Source organism: Hylobates moloch, unplaced genomic scaffold, assembly GCF_009828535.3.
Source record: "Hylobates moloch isolate HMO894 unplaced genomic scaffold, HMol_V3 SCAFFOLD_8, whole genome shotgun sequence".
Lineage (NCBI taxonomy): Eukaryota > Metazoa > Chordata > Mammalia > Primates > Hylobatidae > Hylobates > Hylobates moloch.
In genome coordinates, this window is record NW_026652283.1 from 3,576,972 (window position 1) to 3,597,873 (window position 20,902).

Here is a 20,902-nt window from a genome sequence, read left to right on the forward strand (position 1 = left end):
TGAGAAAGACACAGAAGGCAATGTGTTTTGGCGCGTATGTTTTATCTGGGGAGAGGGTGGATAGCTATTTCCACATTCTAGAGGGGAGTCTTCTCTGAAACCTGCCCTGTTGCCAACTAAGCAGCTTCCTCCCCCGAAAGTTGGTTGTAATTGGGAGTTTGGCACCAGCCTCGGGTGATTTAATGGGATCTGATGGGCATCTTTTCCTCAAACTGGAATTTCACAAGCACTTATCCTCCAGGATTACTTTCTCTGCCTTCTTTTCACAAGAAAGAAGCTCTTTGTGTGCCTTATAAAAGAATCAGAGTCAAAGGAGCAAAGCTGTCACTGACCCTTCACACCTCCTGCCGCACACACCCACTCTCCTAAACACACACAGGAACATACATTCCCTAAGGTCCTGTTTGTTTGGTGAATGTTTTAAAATAAAATTTAATCCTATAAGATTTTAGAGAAAAGCACTTCTACTTCAAGGCATTTCGAAACCCGTTGAAAAAACAGATGAATGAGATTCAGGTGCCCGGAAACTAAAGAGTCTGCTAAAGCCGTCCTCTCTGCACCGTAGGGAGAGAAATCTTGCATTCCTCGTTGCTGTCACGGCTGGGCCACGGCAGGTGAAGGATTTAGGGGACATGCTGGGCTTGAACCCTCGCCCCCCTGTTTCCGTGATATGTGATCATGGGCCAGATATTATATGTGAGCCAGATGCCAACTTCTCCCAGCCACAGTTTTCTCATCTGCAGCATAGCAGTATCCTTATGTGGTTGCTGGGTAGATTAAATGAAGAGTCTGGCCTCGACTGAATGATCATTCAATGACTGCAATTATTGGCCAGGCACAGTGACTCACGCCTGTTATCCCAGCACTTTGGGAGGCCTAGGTGGGCAGATCACCCGAGGTCAGGAGTTCAAGACCAGCCTGGCCAAAATGGCGAAACCCCATCTCTACTAAAAATGCAAAAATTAACCGGGCATGGTGGCGGATGCCTGTAATCCCAGCTACTTGGGAGGCTGAGGCAGGAAAATCACTTGGGCCCAGGAAGTGGAGGTTACAGTGAGCCCAGATTGGGTCACTGGGTGATGGAGCCAGACTCTGTCTGCAAAAAAAAAAAAAAAAGATAGCAATTATTACCATATGAAGGGTGATTCTGGGCCATCAGACTTGAATTAATTTCTCACCTACCCCTAAATATTTCTCCCTCCCAAACAAAGTATCTTATGAGTAGCCCAAAGAGGACAAGCAGCACAGCTGAGAGGGAGAGGTTTGTGTTCCACTTGGGGGTAGTTTCTAATGGGGTGGATCCTTAGTGAGTGCATCTTGGCATACGAGGAAGGCAGAGATGCTCCTGGACCTGCCCAGATGAGAAAACTGAGGTTCAGAGAGGTTAGGCCATTTGTACAAAGGCTGACCAGTAAGTGGTGGTGCTGGAATTTAAACTGTAGTTGATTTCACATTAAAAGCCCATGATTCTCTGTGCTGCATTAAAGATTCAGTGGATGGGGACAGGAAAAGGGAGAGAGATGGGCCTTCCAGGTCTTCTAGGTGTGGAGAACAGCTTGAGACAGCATAGGAATAGGAACGTAGAAGACAGATAAGGGAGGTCATAGGAAATGCTGCCGGCTTGGGGAGGGGACAGGAAGGAAGAGTCAGCTAGCCTGGGTTCTATTCTTTGCCCTGCTGCACTCTAGCTGTGGGAGCTTGGAGCAGTTTCCCAGCCTTTCTGAGCTCTAGTTTACCTAACAACAAAGTGGGACTTACCTTTTCCCGAGGTAGCGATGGAAATGGGAGCAAGCATGTGGCACATCACAGGTGTGCCAGTTCTGCCTCAGAGGTGAGCAGTTCTGCCTCTATTTTGCTGCATGGGAACTCGCGCTGACACTCAGCCCTCAGGCACGCTGTGCTCCAGGACTCAGGAGGGTCGGGTGAGCTTCTGGGGGTCCTGTGCCTGCCTTCATGTCTTGCTCTGCTCCCACAGGGTGGGAGAATGTCTATGGCTTTGACATGACCTGCATCCGGGACGTGGCCATGAAGGAGCCTCTAGTGGACATCGTGGATCCAAAGCAAGTGGTGACCAATGCCTGTTTAATAAAGGTCTGGACACTCATCCGGGGTGGACCTGGGTGTGCTGGGAGCCCCACTGTGCCACCCTGGAGTCCAGGCAATGCTGGCTCCTGCACAGCCCCCACCTGGTGAGGCAAGGCTGCTTTGGCCAGAGCCTGTGGTGCTCCATAAGCACAAGTCAAAAGCTGGCAGTCCGCCTGGACACAGCCACTGAGAGAGTGGCTCCATGGTGGCACGGATGTGGGAGGGCCCCAGCACAGGGGCCCTGGTGGCGTGCAGAAGGGTGGGGGTGCAGGGAGGTGAGGACACCTGGAAGAGGAGAGCATGCTCAGGTTTGGGGAGTTGGTCCATTCAGAGGTAGATGTCTCTCTTAGGAAAGAGATCCAGGACCTCAATATGCTGTGTAACCATCATCACGCTCTCGCCTCCAAGCACACCTTTGCCCCAGCGGCCTGCCAGATAGAGCTTCCAGCTGCCTCTTCCTGAGCATCCCTGTTTGTACATGCTCTAAACCGAGTGTGTCCAACCTGCGTCCTCTGGACCACATGTAGTCCAGGATGGCTTTGAATGCAACCCAACACAAATTCGTCAACTTAAAACATTATGAGACTTTTTTGTGGGATTTTTTTTTAGCTCGTTAGCTATCATTAGTGTTAGTGTATTTTATGTGTGGCCCAAGACAATTCTTCTTCTAATGTGACTCAGGGTAGCCAAAAGATTAGACACCCCTACTCTAAACACCTTTTCCCAAGGCGTCTTTCAGTGCAGATGAAGAAAAGCTGATCAGCGTCTTTGCCACACCAAACCCTAGTACATTCTTATCATTAAAAATTCAAACATGTCCAGTTAGATAGAATAAAGGTGAAAGGTGCCCTCCGCCTCCCTCCAGCCCCATCCTCCTCCAGAGGTAACCACTGTTCACAGGCTGGGTTGCCTCTTCCAGTCCTTTTGGTATGCATTTGCATTATATATGCTAATATATTATGTTGAACCATATAAAACTATTGATATTTGACAGTTTTTTAAAAAATAAAGACAGACATCAATTTCATATAATTCAAGCCAAAAAAATTTTTTTTGAGACAAAGTCTCACTCTGTCACCCAGACGGGAGTGTCGTGACACAATCACAGCTCGCTGCAGTCTTGACTAACTGAACAAGTTTCATGTAGCTCAAGCTATTTTTTTTTTTTTTTTTGAGGCAGGGTCTGTCTCTCTCTGTCACCCAGGTTGAAGTGCAGTGGTGTGATAATACCTCACTGCAGCCTCACTGAGGTTCAGGTGATCTTCCTGTCTTAGCCTCCTGAGTAGCTGAAACTATGGCTACGTGCCACCAGACATGGCTAATTTTTTTTTTTTTTTTTTGTATTAATGGGGTTTGGCCATGTTGCCCAGGCTGGTCTCAAACTCCTGGGCTTAAGTGATCCACCCACCTCAGCTCCCCAAGTGCTGGGATGACAGGCATGTGCCATCACACCCAGCCCAGGTTAATTTTTAAATTTAAAAATCAGCCCACCTGAGTCTCATCTTGCTAACGTGCCAGCCCACTATGCTCCTGCGCGCATCATTCTTTTTCTGAAAGTATCGGGGCAGGGTACTGGACTGGAATATTATAGGGATTGGAGTTCAGGGCCACTGAGGACAGGGGGCGGTTTCCGAAAGACTGATGCAACTGCTGCTTTGCCCGTGTAAGAACTGTCCTTTGTCCTGGACACAAGCCTTGCTAGGAAGAACTGCACCCGTTGGGATGGAGTATCACTGTGGCCTTTAGAAAGGACCTCACAGGGCAAATAAACCTAGAATGAACCTCATCAGACCCCATCAGATGCCCCCTCTTTTTAGTAACATCCTGCCTGAGAGGTTTGGCTTTGAGTCTAAGCCTCAGACTTTCCATTCACAGGGTTCTCACTACTTCATTCAGCCTTTCCTGGGTCCAGGCAGGATTAATTGTGAGCAAGTGTGTCCTTTTGTTTCTTTCTACCAGTCCCTCTGTCCCTGAAGCCTCTCCTCCTTGCCATCCTAAACAAGAACAAAGCAAGTATGCCTCCAGCAAGAAGCTCACCCATAGTGCAAGGCACATCTGTAAATGTGGAATGGACAGAAGTCCACTGGTGCAACTGAATTTGCCAAAATGACATGTGGCAGTGATATTTACCATTAGGCATCTGCATGTACTGGCTTCAGCTTGGGGATAAAATTCCTTCAATGTTCTTGGACCCCAGCTTGCTCTCTGCCCCTGACCCAGCCCCCACTGGCAGGTGTAGCCACTGCATTTCTGTTTGCACTGCCGGACACGTCAGCCACTGGCCTGGCTCTCTCCACTGCCTGGGCAGGAACTAGCAGGGGCCTTTCACTTGGTTAGACCCGAGCATATCCAGGGGCAAAGCAGCCAAGGAGCGGCTGGATGGGTGTGTGTTCTGCACACTTATGAAAACTCCTGGGGCTCTGGTTCTGTCTCAGGACCCGCGACCTATGATGATTTCCTGTCCCACGCTGGTCCCTTTCTTCCTCCGTGTTCCTGAGAAGGATGACGATTGTCTGTGTTTGCATCTGCTTCCAGGAGAGCCCTTCCGCCAGCTCTCTCCTGCTAATGTGCTAAGCAACGTCTTGCCGAGCCTGTTGGGAAAACACTTGCCCTTCTTCACACACTTAATTGCTATTTTCATCGCTATTAACATTGCAGAGTGTGACACTTTATTATAATTAAGGCTCTATTTTGACCAGACTTCTGCTCTGAGGCATCCATTTGTAACATTGTTTAGTGGTGGGGATCGCAGCGGCCAGGGGCACTTCTGAGTGATTTATGCTGGTGAAGCCCTCTGCTTTAAGCAGGTCACCTGAGGCCAAGTCAGTGGGTCTCCCTGGGGTCTCAGAGCTGCTGTTTCTGCTGCAGAAAAGAGGAAGCCTCCTAGTCGAGGGGCTGGGCTCTAGGGAGTCAGGGTAACTGGGGCTGATCCGTAGACTTTGGTTGGGGGTTGGGGGACCTGAGCCCAGAGGACCTTTGTGTTTTTGAAGCCTAGCTATAGCTGATCCCATCCTCGCAGATGGCCTGGACCCCCATTCCAAAAGACCACCTGCCTTTATTGTTGCCATTATAATGTGCGGCTTCAATACTTTTGGTCCTAAAGGCTTTTGTTCTATCAGAGGCCTCTATTAAGATGCAAATGTGTCAGGGATCTATTGAATGCTGTCAGCTACAAGAGTTGATAGCTGACATTTGGTTGATGGACATCTGACAGCAAGATCCTTTAGAGGTGGAATTCCTGCCAGATGGGGTGGTGTGTGTGTGTGTGTGTGTGTGTGTGTGTGTGTATGCGTGCACGCGGGATACAAGGAGAAAGTAACCACGTCTAGATTGTACGCCATAAGGAATCATTGAAGATTATGGCTCCAGAGACTGACACAGTTCGGATGAACCTTAGTTATGAAAGAGGGGCCTAGGCAAAGAAGTAAGTCTTCAAGCAGAGAGACCTGTTCTGAGAAGAAGACTGATGAGTCAACACATATTGCTGTGTATTAGGTGTTGCTGTGCACTGAGGATACACAGGACAATGAGGTGTAACTTCTGCCACTGAAGGGCTCCAGTGTATCAGCCAGGGCAAGGGTGAAGGTGGTGAGGCTGCTGAGATGAGGCAGAAGTGAGATCGGAAGGCCATGCTACACTGGTGACCAAGGGAACCAAGGAAGAAAGATACCAGGGACCTTGGAAAGGGCCTGGAACCTGGCTGATTGGCCCTGAGAAGGTGATGGAAAAGTCAGCGAGGGTAGACACTGTGATGCCGTTAACAACAATACGGTGAGAAGGTGATGGAAAAGTCAGTGAGGGTAGACACTGTGACGCCATTAACAACAATAGAGGTAACCAAGGCTTGTCCTAAGAGTTTTTGAGCTGGAGGAACCCTGTGGACAGCATGCGGCCATGTGGCTGGGAGGGATAATGAGCATTATGAAGGCTGACAGATACTCAGTCTAAAATGGTTTCCTAGATTTGAGCAGTGGCCCACACTAACAGATGACATGCAATGAAGGAATGAAGGACCCCCAGCCTTGAGGGATGTGGTGGAGGAAGGGGCTTGGCCGACCTAAATGCAGGCTGAGCCAGCAGTGTCCTCTTCGGGAACATAGGCCGCTGTAAGTATGTGCCAATGGAGGGACGTGGAGGACCTGATGTGGTCAGTATAACTCTCAGTTTTGCAAGTGGCAGGACCCACCCAGAGGAGAAAGGCCAGGGTTGATGAGGGGTCAGACATCATGACTTATGAGGAATGAATAAAAAGCCAGAGATAGCTTGTATTGGAGAAGAAAAGGTTCAAGGTACCTGTGTGAGTCGGAACAGACATTTGGCTTCTTCTGTGGGTGGAAGTTACAGAGGGATGAGTGTGAACTTTCTTCATTAGTTTTGAAGAAGGACCTAATGACTGGAGATGCCAGGACATGGACTATCTGTCTGGCAGATAGTGAATTCTCCATCCCTAAAGGTGTTCAGCAAGCAGTAGGTGGCCACTAAAGAGGACGTTCTTGTCTTGGATCAAAGGCTCAGCTTAAGAAGATGGGCTTTATAATCCTATCAAATTCTGCGTGCTTGACCAAGCGCTCACCATTCAATTAGTTCTTGTTCCCCATCTTTGGGCTCCAGAAACACAGTGTAATTGGCATTTGAATGTGACCTCACCAAGGGCCTCCCACATTCCCCTAAACCTACAATCTCACCTTCTTCCCAATCAACAGTCAGAGAGCTTCAGCTTCCGCAGAGGATATCATGGCTACCCACCCCAGATCCCAGGAGGACTCCGATCTGATTGGTTCCCTTAACCTCTCTTTCTCTGTCCATCCCCGTGGAGTTAGGACTTCTCTTTGAAGGCCCCAGGATAGTTTGCATCTGTGTTTCCTTTATTTATCCTAGAAATACATCGAGACAAAAGCCATCTCATCGCTTTGCTGGCCTTGTTTTCCTACCCTCTGGTCCGTCTCTCCTAATTCCTGCTAATAATTCCATCTTCTGGGCCTCAGGAGGTCCCTGTGGCCTTCTGGCTCTTACAGAGTTTTCAGGACAGAGGTCCTTGCTGCGCAACCTTGAATAATGGGAAGTTCTTCCTTGGGCCTCACTAGAATCTGTCGGGATGCCTGTTGGGCTCTGGTAGGTTTGCCCTGCCTCACGGGGACAGCAAGCAGCCGGCCAGCATTCTTCCATAGAAAAGAACAGCACAGGGCGGACGTCTTTCAATTCCACCTGCTCCCCATGCGAGATTGATTTTTGGCCACTTTCCAGTTGAAATTCTTAGAGTTATTAGTTCCTCGTGTTCCACGTTCCCCAGCCAGAACTGAAAATTCTCACTTCTTATTTTCCCCTTTTATTTATTTTTGAAAACAGTCCAGCCTTGTTAAAAATGGCCAACAGAACTTTCCTAAGCTCTGTCTGTGACTTTGTGGGTTCAGGTCCTTACTCCTAATGTCATCCTTGATGCCTCCTATTGCTGGGAACTTGAGTATCAAAAAATTGGGGAAGGAGTAGTCTGGTTCATCCACATCACTGGAGGCCCTGATAAAACACAGATTGCTGTTTTGATCCAGCAGGTCTGCCCCCTCTCAGAATTTGCCCCCAGGTACTGTTGATGCTGATCTTTCAGGGACCACATTTTAAGAGCGCTGGATGGAGCAGTGCCTGGGTGGACCACTCGAGGCTGCTCTGACAGGTGAAGGGATGCATTGTCTAATTAACCCTCCTGTTTTCTCCCTTCCCCATCATCCCCCTGTGGCCCCAAACCCTGGCAGATTTACCTTCCAAATTCTGCTCCCCTCAGGTTTTGGTTCAAATCCATTTGCACCATTGCTTGAGCATACTCCACCCTAGGAAAGATGGAGGAGGTGATTGGGAGGGTGGTGGGGAGCCTGGGAAATCACCCCAAGAATAAAGATATCCCTCAGAGAGCCGACAGACCAGTCTCTCATAGAACGAGGCTGCTGACCGGGACCCAGACTTGGTGGAGGCGATAAGTTCCCGGCATTCTCTCTTCTCTGGGCTGCAGGAGGTGGACATTTACACAGTGAAGACGGAAGAGCTATCGTTCACATCTGCATTCTGCCTGCAGATACAGCGCAACGACTACGTCCACGCCCTGGTCACCTATTTTAATATTGAATTTACCAAGTGCCACAAGAAAATGGGGTTTTCCACAGGTGAGCTGTGTATTGCTTCCCAGAGCCTCCTCCCTCTCCCATGCTTCCTCAAGTCTTTGTGGGGTGACCAGAGCTGGCCTTGACTTGGGGAGAAGGGACTGGGCACTAGCTGGGTGACGCCTATCAACCCTCTCCAGCCATGGAGGAACCGTGCATCCCTACACTTGTGCTGTCCAAGGGGAAGGTAAATAATGTTGTGGTTGTTACAGCACAAGTTGAGAGTGTGTTGGATGAGGGAGAGGCAGGAGGTAGGGCTCATGGAGGGGCCCGAAGACCTTTCAAACGCATATTTGTTCAGGTAGCATTTTCCAAGCACATTCTGTGTGGTGCGTATGGATGGAGTTGAATAAGCCTAGTCTGCACTGCCATGCCTCTGTGCAGGACACAGCCTGTCTTGCAGCAGCCTGCACACTGGCACACTGGTCTCTATGTCTCCTTCCCTTCTCCCTTACTTTCACACCAACCCATCCTTCATTAAATCTCTGTTGGTGTTCCCCCAAGATCACCCCACTCCCACTCCCAAATCCCAGCCCCGCTTGCAAGGTGACTCGCTGCCTGCAGTAGATAAGCCTGGCAAATGGGGATCCCATGGCCTGGCCCTGGCCCGCTCTCCAACCTCATTCCTCACCATCCCTCTTGGCCGAGCCCTGTCCCGTCGCTGCTACCCCACAGATGGCCCAGCTATACCGAGCTCCTTGCTGACTTCTAAACTCAGTGAGGCCTCTTCATTCTCTGGGCCATGGCTTCTGCACACACCAGCCCTTGCCCATCCAGGTGTGCCCTGGAGGTGAGAGGGGCCTTAGTCAGAGGCTCTCATCATCCCCTCTTCTCCTGTATCAGTCTGCGAGGGCAGCCATAACAAAGTACCCAGGCTTGGGGGCTTAACCACACATGCAGTTCTGGAGGCTGGAAGTCCAAGGGCAAGGTGTCAGCAGGGTGGATTTCTGGTGAGGGATCTCCTCTTGCCTTGTAGTTGGCCACCTTCTCACTGTGTCCTCACATGGTCTTTCCTCTGTGCTCATGAGCCCTTGATGGCTCTATGTGTGTCCTAATTGCCTCTTCTAAGGACACCAGTCAGATTGGATGAACTTAATCACCTCTTTTAAAGCCCTTTTCCCAAATACAGTCACATTCTCAGGTACTGGGGATTAGGACTTCAACATGAATTTGGAGGGGGCCACAATTCAGGTGGTAACATCACCCCTGCCCCATCTCTTCACCTGGTTTCCTGTCTTAGCTCAGGGGTTACCTGATCCCCGCCTTCCCTTTGGGTCAATGTTTGATGTCCTCAGGGCTAACCTAACATCTTTTGCATGTGCCTGGCGTGGTGATGTTTCAGGTGAGACACATGCACAATAGCAAGAAGAAATCAGGACAAAAGGGTATAAAAAGTCAAAGAAAACATTCTCACCCCCAACCCATCCCACTCCCACTCTTCAGAGGCAAATATTATTATTAATGATTTCTTTTGTATCATTCCACCAAATTTCAGTGGGTGCACAAGCACATGCATATCCATAGATGCCTCTTTTTTGGCTTTTTATTTTGAAATAATTATAGAGTCACAGGAAGTTGTAAAAATAGTACACAGAGTTGTGTGAACCCTTTGCCCAGCTGCCCCATTGATGGTGTCTTATGTAAGCATAGTACAATATCAGAACTACACCTTTTTAAAAAAACTCAGGTTGGATCCTACCCTCCACACTGCCCTTGGCTACCTTTTCTTTATTTAATAACGTTATCTTGGTGATACTCTCATAGCCTCACAGAGATACCTAGCTTCTTTTTTTAAACAACCACACAGGATTCCAACACAGGGCTTGCCGCTATTTATTCAGCATTTTCACCCTTTCTTGCAACTGTCAGTCTCCTGCATGAGTAGGGATCATATCTCAGTGATCTCTGCATTCCTGGCTTCTAAAGCATAGTTCTAAACAAATTGCTCTAAGAAGTGTATGATGATATGACCCTGACCTTGAGAATGTGTACCTATTGAGTCTTCCTGGGAATTGGGAGCATGTCATCAGGGGGTAAGGAGGTGAGTAATTGTATGTCTAGTAGGGGGAGTGGGGAGGTGAGTTCTACCAGAAATCGAGGACATGATTCTTTACTTCCAGAAGCCATGAAGACAATGATGCTTTTTTTTTTTTCTCTCAGAGACAAGGTCTCACTCTATCTCCTAGGCTGGAGTGCAGTGGCGCAATCATAGCTCACTGCAGCCTTGACCTCCTGGGCTCAAGTGATCCTCCTACCTTAGCCACCCAAGAGGCTGGGACTACAGGCACATGCCACCATGCCTGGATAATTTTTCATTTTTTTTTTTGTAGAGATGGGATCTTGCCTCATTGCCCAGGCTGGTCTCAATGATTCTCTTTTACCTATGGAAAGAGAGGGCAAGAGACAGATTTATCTCTTCACAGAAAGGCTTTTCTCAGAACCAGTGCCTCCTGACTACTAAGATTGGGACTTCTGGTCTCCGTCAGCCAGGCAGTGCTGGTGCTTTCCTGCCCTGTTCTGGGTCATTATTAGCTGCTGCCATCCCACAGGGGCAGTACATGTCTCCCCAGTGGGCAGGAGCAGCCAAGAGGGGGAAGGCGGATTTTACTTTGATCTTGAAGGACTGGGAAGACTGTGCCTAGCAATGGTGAGAGTGGGGGTGGTGAGGGAGCTGGGAAGGAGCCTTCTTGGGGACAGTGGCTGTGATTGGAAGTTAGGGATGAAGTCACAGGAGTTGGCTCTACCTAGTCCATCACTAGGATGATGTCTAACCCAGGGCGTGCCCTGCTGTAGGTGATGAGAAAGTCAGTGGGCAAGGATATTCTGGAAAAAGTTCTAAGTTTCCAAAGCCCAGGATCTATCCCTGCAGCTCTCAGCCAGAGTTTTATTTTCCTTGAGATGATCTATTAATATTTCTAGTCCCCAAAGTCAAGCAGACAGCCTGCTAGACCCTGTCGAGAGGTGGCTCCCTGGCTCTGTGGTGTCAGGGATGACATTCTTCATGATCCCATGTGGAGGAGCCTGGATTAAGCTCACATCCAGAATCAAGAAATCACCTCTGGGCTGCCTGAAAGATGGTGAGGATTTGCCCTGAGTGCTGAAGGCTCTAACCCAGTGGCTTTCCTTCCTAGTCTTTGGTGACACCCCCCACCACAGTCCCACGTGGCTCAAAGACCATGGATCTAAACCCAGCTGTGAGCCTGCTCCTCTGTCTTTTTGCAATTATAGTGTTATGCCTCCTCCCTTTTGCACAGAATTCCATAAACTTAGGTTCTGAAAGACATTTGGAGGTCCTACAGTCTCCAGTTTGTCATGCCTTGGGGAAGTGGTTTTCAAAGTGTGGTCCCTGGACGGGTAGCATCAGTATCACCTGGGAAATTGTTAGAATTGCAAATTCTCGAGCCTCACCCTGGACTTCCTGAATCAGAAACTCTGGGGGTGGGGGCCAGCCGTCTGTGTCTTAACAAGGCCTCCAGGTGATTGCGATGCATGCTCCAGCTTGAGGACCACTGCCTCTGTGCAAGACTGAATCAGAGGGCTGAGAATTTGACCCATGTTGACTTTCTTCTGGAAAGGCTGTTCCGTCTCCTCACTCAGGCATACCCTCAGGCCTCACCAAGACTCTTTGCTTTCTGGCTGATGTAGATCCCTCTTCTTGGCGCATGCCTATATGGGTAGCAATGGGGGTGGGAGAGTAATTTGTTGAGTTGCTTTCTCAGCCACCTTCGTATGTCAGCGTGGGAGCTCTGTTTCTAGCAGGTAGCAAACTTCTTTCCTGGTTCATGTGGGTTGGCAGTGGGGTATACTCAGACCATCTATACTCTGACAACTGGCCGAGTAACCCTTTCTGTTTTTATGGATCTCAGATGCACAGACTTAATCCTAATTCTTGGCTCATGCCATATGTCATTATTGGACCATTTGTGGTTCACTTTTTTTGCTAATTTATATATTAATTATATATAATTATATATTAATATAATGAATATCCATGAACTCACCATGTAACTCAGCAACTAGAATACAAATAATTACTATTAACTGGAATGTAAGTAGTAACTAGAATAAATTAATAAATACTAACAAAATAAATTAATAAATACTAATAAATTTATTAGTATTACTATTAGAAGGTAAATACATTAGTTAATATTAAAAATAAATTGTTTTTAACTAAAATATAAATATTGACTAGAAAGACATGGTAATAACTGTAATATAATTAAATGTAAATCAATTAATGCATATTTGCATTAATTTGCTTACACTTATTAACTCGAGCTATGTCTTGACTCAATGACTGAAATGCTGCCAACATCTCTGCATCTTCCTGGATGCCCCACCCCATCCCACCTCCCCTATCGCCTCCAGATGAACATTATCCTGAATTTTGTGTTCCTTATTCCCTTGCTATTTATGAAAAGTTTTATCACATGGATGTGTGTGCCTAAACAAGGTATTGTTTGGTCTCAGCTATTTTTGAACTTGATGCAAAATGCAGCCTGCTGTGTGTGGTCCCTCCGCATCAACCCCCAGCTGAGTTTTCTGTCTCGGCCCAGCGGTAGCGCGCTCTGCGGGCCACTTAGAAGCACATCCCATACCGCACAGCCTGAAGAATGATCCCTTCTAATGACTCTGACGTCTCTGCAGCTCCAGGCAGAAGCTGTCACAAATAGGCACAGACAGTCAGGGTTCCAGGCTGTGGCAGCCAGTGGGCACGGTGCCCCCCCACCACAACACATCCTCAGTGGGGTGGGGGTAGAAGTGGGAACTGGGGCCCCTGGGGCTGTTGTGTAATCCAGGAGAGCCAGGTAGCGGGTGGAAGGGCAGGAGCCCCAGCAGAAGCAGGCCTGGGTGCAAGCCCTAGTTTTTTCAGGTATCAGCAAGGTAGGCAGATCAGACATTGGAAAGGACTTTGGGCAAGTTTACTTTCTGGGCCTTGGGCTCAGGTAGCCCCTTTCGGCCACTGACATCCTGTGACATTGAATCATTTTCCCACATTAAAGAAGCTTCTTGGTGCATAGTCCTCAATTCTCCAAAAGGCCGATAAATTCTCTAGGGAATATAATTCCAAACTTAACAGCTAGAAAAATTATATCCCAGAAAGGACGACCAGCCACTTAGCCATTGGTCAGTGAGATGGGAAGCAGGATTCCATTCCCTTTCCAAAAGCACCAGGAAAACTCTGGTGAGAGGCCAGGCTCTGCCATTTGCACCCTCAGCTCCCTGTGTTCCCAAGCCCCATCCTTGGTCATAGCACCTACTCTGCTTCTCACTATTTGCCTGAATGTCTTCTCACTGAGGCTGTATGATCGGGGGAGGAGGGGACAAAGTGGTGTTCATCCCGTTTGCTGTTCCTCAATTCTAGAGCCATACCCAGCCTGTGGCAGGCATTCTAAGTGGAAGTCTGTGGAATGGTGAATGAAGGCAGTGCACTGGGAATGCTGCAGGCAGTACTGGTCATGCTCACTTCAAAATGTAGAAGAAAAGCTGCCTAAACCCTAGAATCAGAGAGACTGTGATGGGGAAGGGATTTGTGGGAGGGAGAAAAGGGGTATGTGGGGCAGGAATGCTAAGAGCAGGGAGGCATCTTCAGAATGGGGAAGGCTGAAAGCCAGTTGTACAATCTGGATGGTCATAGATGGGGTTGGGGCGGGGGAAGGGAAAGCCTTCCTCCCTGACAAGGAGAACTCTAGATGTTGTCCACAGCCCTTTGCTGAGTGCCCACCTTTGTGCACGGTGACATTCTGGATGTTTTCCAAGACATTCTCCACCACTAGAGAGAGGCGGCATACCTTTGCAGGCCAGAGCCATAGTTGATGGATTGATAAAATCATATACCACTCTAATGACCAAAGACTTGCCTGATGCAATGGCTTAGTAAGTCCCTAACATGGGCCTAATATGTTTTAGATAGGGTGGCCATGTAACTCAGCTTTCCATTAAGGACACATTTGCAGGTGAAGGGGAGAGCTATAAATCATTATGCCAGGAAAACAGATGTGAACTGGAACATTCCCGGGCACAGCAGGAGGTTTGATCACCCTTAGTCTATGATCCTTTCCCCTCCTCATCTCATCTCATCCTCACAATACGTCAGGAGATAAATATCATGACCCATATTCTGCAGATGTGGAAAAGGAGCCCCAGGTCACATCACATGTCAGTGGCAAAGTGGAGAATGGACACTGGGCTATTGTCGCCTAATTAAATGTCTTTCCCACTCTACCTTCCCAAAGGAGGTCAGGAGATGCACTGCAATTCAGCCATGGCTGTGTGTCTACATCACCTGCCCCTCCACGCCCCCAGAATTACTGACTTCAAATCTCTTGGAATAGAATCAAAACATTGACTTTTACTAAGTTTCTCCTGGGCACTTTGATGGAGAACCAGGATTGGGAAAACTGGTTTAGGCAATTACTCCATGGCTAATGGGCCCATCATGGAAATGAGATGTTTATGGATGTTCTTAGCCCTTTGATGTTGATATCAAGGAAAATAATCATCTTCCTCCAACTCAAAGTCGGCATATTTTGGGAACTACCATCAGAGTCAGACCCGATGGCTGACAAATCTGGGCCAGGAAGTCTCTGGGGGTCTCATAAGGCATCGGATTAGGTGACAGAAGGAGGCTGCTTGAATTCCCTTTGCGTGAAGGTCTTTAGGAACAGGAGAGAGACACCTGTCTGAGCTGGTGTAGGTGGAAGTGGGGGCGAGAGTGCTGTCAGTCATACACTGACAGTCTCCACACATAACCAGGAACTATCTTTTGACAATTTAGAGGTAGCTGGCAGAGACGGTTGTTGGGAGCAGGTGGACTTGGTCTGTAGACAGCAGTATGCCCTGGAGGCCAGAAAGGCTGGATGTGTTCAGGAACCCAGGCAGGGTCTGAAAGGGATAGACTGCACATTCATGATCCTCCTTCCCTTTCCAAATGTGCAGGCTGCACTTTCTCCCCATGACCTTGAGTTTGCATTGATTTCCCAAATGCACACATGCAGGGCTACGTGAGTCTCTCTCCAAACCACTGACATTTGATCAAGCCAGTTCATTGTGAAGGGCAGAGAAAGACAGACTCTTCCTTCAGTGCTGTTAAAATTGGCCTTGGGGTTTTGAAAGCTCTTAGAGGTCACCTGGTCTGAGTCAGTGCATGATCAAGCCCCAGGTGGCGCTGTGTGAACACCTGCCAGGGTGGACCTCAGGTGGCTCATATGATTGTGGGACAGCTCTAATTCTTGGTAAATTAAAAATCTGCCTTCTAATGACTCCTAGTGACTAGCCTTTGTTCTGCCCCCAAAGCTATGATAAGGCCACATATAAGTCTTTCCATGTGACAGCTTTTGAAGTGTTTTGAAGACCCTTATCTTATCCCCAAGTCTTCTCATCTTTATCCTTGGTCCTAAAAAAAAAAAAAAAAAAGGAGGAAATCCTGGTAGAGGAATGCAACAGCCCAAACCAAGAGGAACTTCCTGTAATAAGATGGGTTCTTCTACAATCTGTAGATTCCAAAGGCCCCCAGCGTAATTGGACACGTACGAGTACATTGAAGCACCACAGACATTTGCTCTTTGGGTTCGTACCATCATTTATTTATTCAATACTCGTAGATCTACCAAGCACAGAGGCAGGCACTGAGGAAGCAAGGCTGGCCCGGTCCCTGCCCTCATGGAGCTTGCAGTCCATGGAGGATGCAGACAAACAGGGGTGGGCGGAAGGCATTTATCTTGTGTGACAGACACCCCAATAACAGAAGCTCAGGGTGCCTTGGGAGCTCTCAATCCAGGTTTTGCGGGTCAGGCAAGGCTTCCTGGAGGAAGGATGGAACAGAAGGATTGAAGAGAGGAAGGATGAGGAAGAGAGAGGCTGGAAAGGAGGGAGAGGAAGGATTTCAGAGACAGCTGCTGGCGAGGACAGTGGCCTGTGAGGCAGAACCCCTCACATTTAACTGGAGAATGTATCGTGTGCTGAGAGGGGAGGGAAGAGACTCAATGGCAGATATGGGGGAGGCGCAAGTACCACTACGGCTTTGGGTCATACAGGATGAATGAGCTGTGGGCCAGATTAGGGCTGTGGAACAAGAACCGTCCCTCATTTCTTTTTGATCCGGTTAGGAAGATACACCTAAAACCCTACAGCAGGCCTGAGCCAAGGTGCTAGGTTTAGTTCCCCATGCACAGAGAAGCAGGCAGGGAAAGCTTTTTTTTTTTTTTTTTTTTTTTTGAGACAGGGTCTCACTCACTGGTCTGCACCCAGGCTAGAGTGCAGTGGTATAGTCATAGCTCACTGCAACCTTGAACTTCCAGGCTCAATGCATCCTCCTGCCTCAGCCTCCTGAGTAGCTGGGACCACAGATGTGTGCTACCACACTCACCTAGTTTTCTCATTATGTTGCCCAGGCTGGTCTTGAACTCCTGGGCTCAACCAGTCCTCCTGCCTCAGCTTCCTGAGTAGCTAGGGTTACAGTTATGAGCCACTATGTGTGCCCAGCAGGGAAAGCTATTTGTAAGATTGAGGACCAAGTACCTACCGTATCAGTGGATCTGGGGAAACTGGTTTAGCTATGGAGTTTGCATGAATGATGTCATTTAAGGGGAGATAGGAGGGCCTACTCTACAAATCTCTTCCCCACACTGTCTGAAGGTCTTCATTCTGTTGAACTAATTAAAAACAGCAGCATGTTCAGATGCATGTACGTCGATGCATTTAGTGGGTAACAGGGCATTCCTCATCCATCCCTTGCTGTGAACTTGTAGTATCAGGTTGTTTGTCTTCTGATCCCCAGTACTGAGGGGATGGGGATGTGATGGGAGGGGAGGCCACTGGGCCTGAGAGGGAGTTCTGATGGGGCTTGGAGGCAGGCTATAAGGACTATGCACCTGACCCAACAAGAGTACCGGGGTGGGTGGTTTCAGTGAGTCCCAGGGGAAGCCCAGCAACTTCTATGCAGCGGCCCAGCCTCATCCCTTCGGAGTCATCATCTCTGACTCTTTCTTCCCACCTCTGCTGTTCTTTCACCCCTCAGCCCCTGACGCTCCCTACACCCACTGGAAGCAGACCGTCTTCTACTTGGAAGATTACCTCACTGTCCGGAGGGGGGAGGAAATCTACGGGACCATATCCATGAAGCCAAATGCCAAAAATGTGGTAAGTGCCGAGGCCCCCTGTGTCACAGAGTGGGGCCAGGGCCATAAGGGAGAAGGGCCCCACAGAGCTGGCTCGCTCAGGACCCACTTGCCCAGGTTCTTAAGTGTCTCATGAACAATCAGAAACGTACTGAGGGAGGCAGTCAGCAGCCACATGTGGACGTGACTAGGCCTAATTAAGGGACTCAGGCTTGACCCCTCAAAACTCCACACATAGAGGTTTTCCCTGGGTCCAGGTCTGGACTGCCTTGGCTTTGAAGACAGCTTCCAGCTCTTCCTGTGAGGGGCTTTCAAATAAATGGGTCCTACCTCATGTAGCATGAGCTGGGCCAGGAGATGAGCTCCTGGTGGCTGGGGGATGTTTGGCGTGCATTTCTTCAGCTGGCCTGGTGCGAGGGAGACTGGCTGGCGCTTTCTGGGCAGCCCCAGGTGTGGGCATGTGCGCTAAAAGCGTCTGCAGAGTGCTCTGAAGGTCACCTCACAGAACACTCAACCACCCCAATCAGTTTACTTCCAGGATGAACTCGGAACATTTTTTTATTAGAGCAGGATGGATTTAGGGAGAAGTGGAAGAAATTCCTGTGAGGACAAGGAGGCAGCAGAATGGATTCCTGTGAGCTGTTCAGGGGAACCCCTTAGCCAGAAAGCCTTAAGACACCAGTGCTACCCATCCCTGCGGTGCCAGGAGCAGGCGGTGCCAGAGAGTGGGGCTGTGGCTTCGTACCTAGACGGCTGCCTGACCCTTCGCTCTGTCTTTGCCTTGCAGCGAGACCTCGATTTCACAGTAGACTTGGATTTTAAGGGACAGCTGTGTGAAACATCTGTATCTAATGACTACAAAATGCGTTAGCACACATGGGAAGCTGCAGAGAGCAACGAGAAAAGGAACTCTCACCTCAATCTGCCGTGCCGTCCCAAAGAATACCGTTTGCAGGACTACACACTTGAAAACCAGAGTTTTCAACTCTGCCTTGAAGATTGGTGAATTCCCCAGGGCTCCCGTGGGCTCCACTACTGGACAGAAGGTCTCTAGCTCCTCCGCTCTGCCTTGGGAGCCCTTCACGAAGGCTTTGTGTTGCCAAGAAAGAGCGACCTCGCGTGCTGTGGCTGGGCCCCGAGGGTGGAAACGTATTCGCGTCTCCCCGTCTCCTCCTTAACTGTGACTCTCCGGGTCTTCTGAGTTTTGCATGCTGCGGGTGTCTAGGACAGATTGCTTCCACTAGAACCTGGAGACATAGCATCTTTGATAGCATAAGCCAGATTATCTGTGTGTGCGGTGGTGTGTGTGTGCGTGCATGTGTGAATGTGAGCAGCATAGTTGATATTTACCCACAAATACCTGTATATGCATGCATATACAACCAAGTGGGTAGACCTAGGTGTTCACCCAGAGGGGTGTGTGCGTGTGTGTGTGCGCGTGTGCCTAGAATATATATTACTCTCAGAGGAGATTCTGTTGCTTTTGAATAGGAATTTGTTTTGTGATTAGTTCGCCCCTTCCCCACCCCTTACCAGATGTTAAGCAGCTATGAAACATTCTCTGTACTAGTTCTGGTCTCCTTTTGACTGGACTGTGGCTCTGAACCTTGAGCATAGTACCACGGACTCCGTGGGCGCTCAATAAACACACATGAGAACAAAGCGGTGGGATGGCTGGTTCCTGGTGCTGTGAAGTGGGAGGGCTGGGGGGAAGCCAGAGGCCACCACGGAGTAGAGACTCAAGGGCAGCAGCACCTACGTGGGTTCACGTTTGCTCCCCAGCAGGGAGGTCAGGGCTGGTCTAAGAGCATCTCCCCCATGTACTCTGAGGGGTCCTGCCTTAGAGGGTAAGAAGGTCGTGGAGCTGGGGTGAGGGACAGGAGCTAACCAAGAGTGCGCCAGAATGGAAGGCCATGCATAGCCTGGAGACCGTTTAGGATAATGTCCAGCCTTGGTCTGGGCATGGTAACAGTGGAATCTGTGAAGGATGGAAATACAATGTACTTTGCAGGGCGTGGTGGAGTGTTTTGATTTGGTTTGGTCTTAGGTTATGCTTTAGCTTCCAAGACCATGATTCTCATCTATGTCACCTCCCTGGGAAGAGACATTCCAGGTCGGGGAAGGAAGAGGTGCCATTCAGAGATGATGGTTGGAGCTGATGGGATCCAGGAAGAAGGAAGATGCAGGGGAGACGTCGGGCCTGGCTTTGCGTAGGTGAGTAGTGCTGGTGATGGCAGAGCCCCTGGATAATGATAACTGAACCCAATAGCAATGGCCTCTGCACTTCCATAACCTTCTGATGTCCATGGACTTTGTGAATTCCATGAAGCCTTGGGAGTTACACACAGAGGCCTTACCCCAGCCATTTGGTAGCTGAGGTGGGCCAAGGTTTCAAGTCCCAGTTAATGTGCCCTCCCCTGCCCTGCACTGATTCTTCCGAACCTCAGGCCCAGAGGCTAAGACTGTCTTTTTTATACCTAGAGAAAAACACAGTGAAAATTATTTAATGCTTTTTGTGTACATGTATGGGGAAGAAAAATAGACAAACTTAAGAGGGAACAGAAGCAAGTGTATTAGAAGAGAGAGGAGATTGAAGGAGGACATTTGAGTGGGGACTCCCTCGGGGGCATTCGAGGAGAGCTCAGGAGTGGGTTTCCATTGTGGTGAGAGTTGGGGTCCCCTGGATTCTGCCTACTGACCTGGTCTAGCCTTGGGCAGGAAGCTCATTCAACCTGGTGTAGGATCCCATCCATGGTCAACCAGCAAAATCCCACATTGTCAGGAGCCCAGTGGAGCGGTCAAGATGATGGCCTCCTGGGAGCTCCAGGCATTTGGGGCCTGCAGGCATCCCTGACACCCCAGGATCTGGGGAGGCTGCTGGGGCAGGAGGCTTAGGGGAGGACCAGACTGAGCAAAGGCCCAGCAACTTTCGGGCCTCTCTGGCCATCAGAGGAGAAGAGGGTCATCCCAGGGGCCTATCCTGCACCCACCCCCATCTTTAGCTTTCTGGAGCGGTACAAGCCCTGGGCTGCCACACTATCACCCCTCCCTGCCCCTGGGCTGCAGAAGGGAAGCCTGCAATGCATAAGGGATCAATTCCACAGCAGCCTCCTCCCGCCTGCTCAGGGGAACGCTCCAGTAGGAATTATTTCCTTCTGATTCGGTGGGAAATAAGCAATCTCTGCTTTGAACAGCCTCTGAATGGAAGTCAGTGCATGAGATGTGGTCTCGGATGACAACAGAGATGCTATAAAGATGACTTCACTGATAAAACCTGTTTTTTCCTCGACTCTTTGCCTCTTTCGTTTTTGAGGCTGTACAAAACCCTTTAGAGACTTTCTCGCCTGTCACTCTTCCCCTGCTCTGGGGAACTTTGCCCTTCCATTCCCAACTCCCTTCTCCCAAAATTTGCTCCTCTTTTGTGATTGCATCTGGGCTTGTCTGTACAGAGGCCACTCTGTGCTTGTTCTGAAGTCCATGGAGACATGGTTTCTCTCCCCTCCTAAGCCGCAAGCTCCAAGGGCGGAGACCTGCCTGGAGAGAGCA

General features: G+C 49.2%; 1 protein-coding gene across 2 annotated transcripts in view; it reads left to right on the plus strand.

Annotated features, from left to right (window-relative positions):
* The window catches only part of PRMT8 (protein arginine methyltransferase 8), a 98,348-nt gene extending 79,330 nt beyond the window's left edge, over positions 1 to 19,018 (plus strand). Inside the window, exons 7-10 of one of the 2 annotated variants that reach the window (XM_032159334.2) lie at positions 1,976 to 2,091; positions 8,087 to 8,237; positions 17,257 to 17,378; positions 18,144 to 19,018. In XM_032159334.2, the coding sequence (XP_032015225.1) occupies positions 1,976 to 2,091; positions 8,087 to 8,237; positions 17,257 to 17,378; positions 18,144 to 18,227 (473 nt within the window). In that variant the 3' untranslated portion in view covers positions 18,228 to 19,018. The remainder of the gene's footprint in view (positions 1 to 1,975; positions 2,092 to 8,086; positions 8,238 to 17,256; positions 17,379 to 18,143) is intronic. The other variant, XM_058442741.1, reaches the window with a different exon arrangement.
* Positions 19,019 to 20,902: the final 1,884 nt, after the last annotated feature.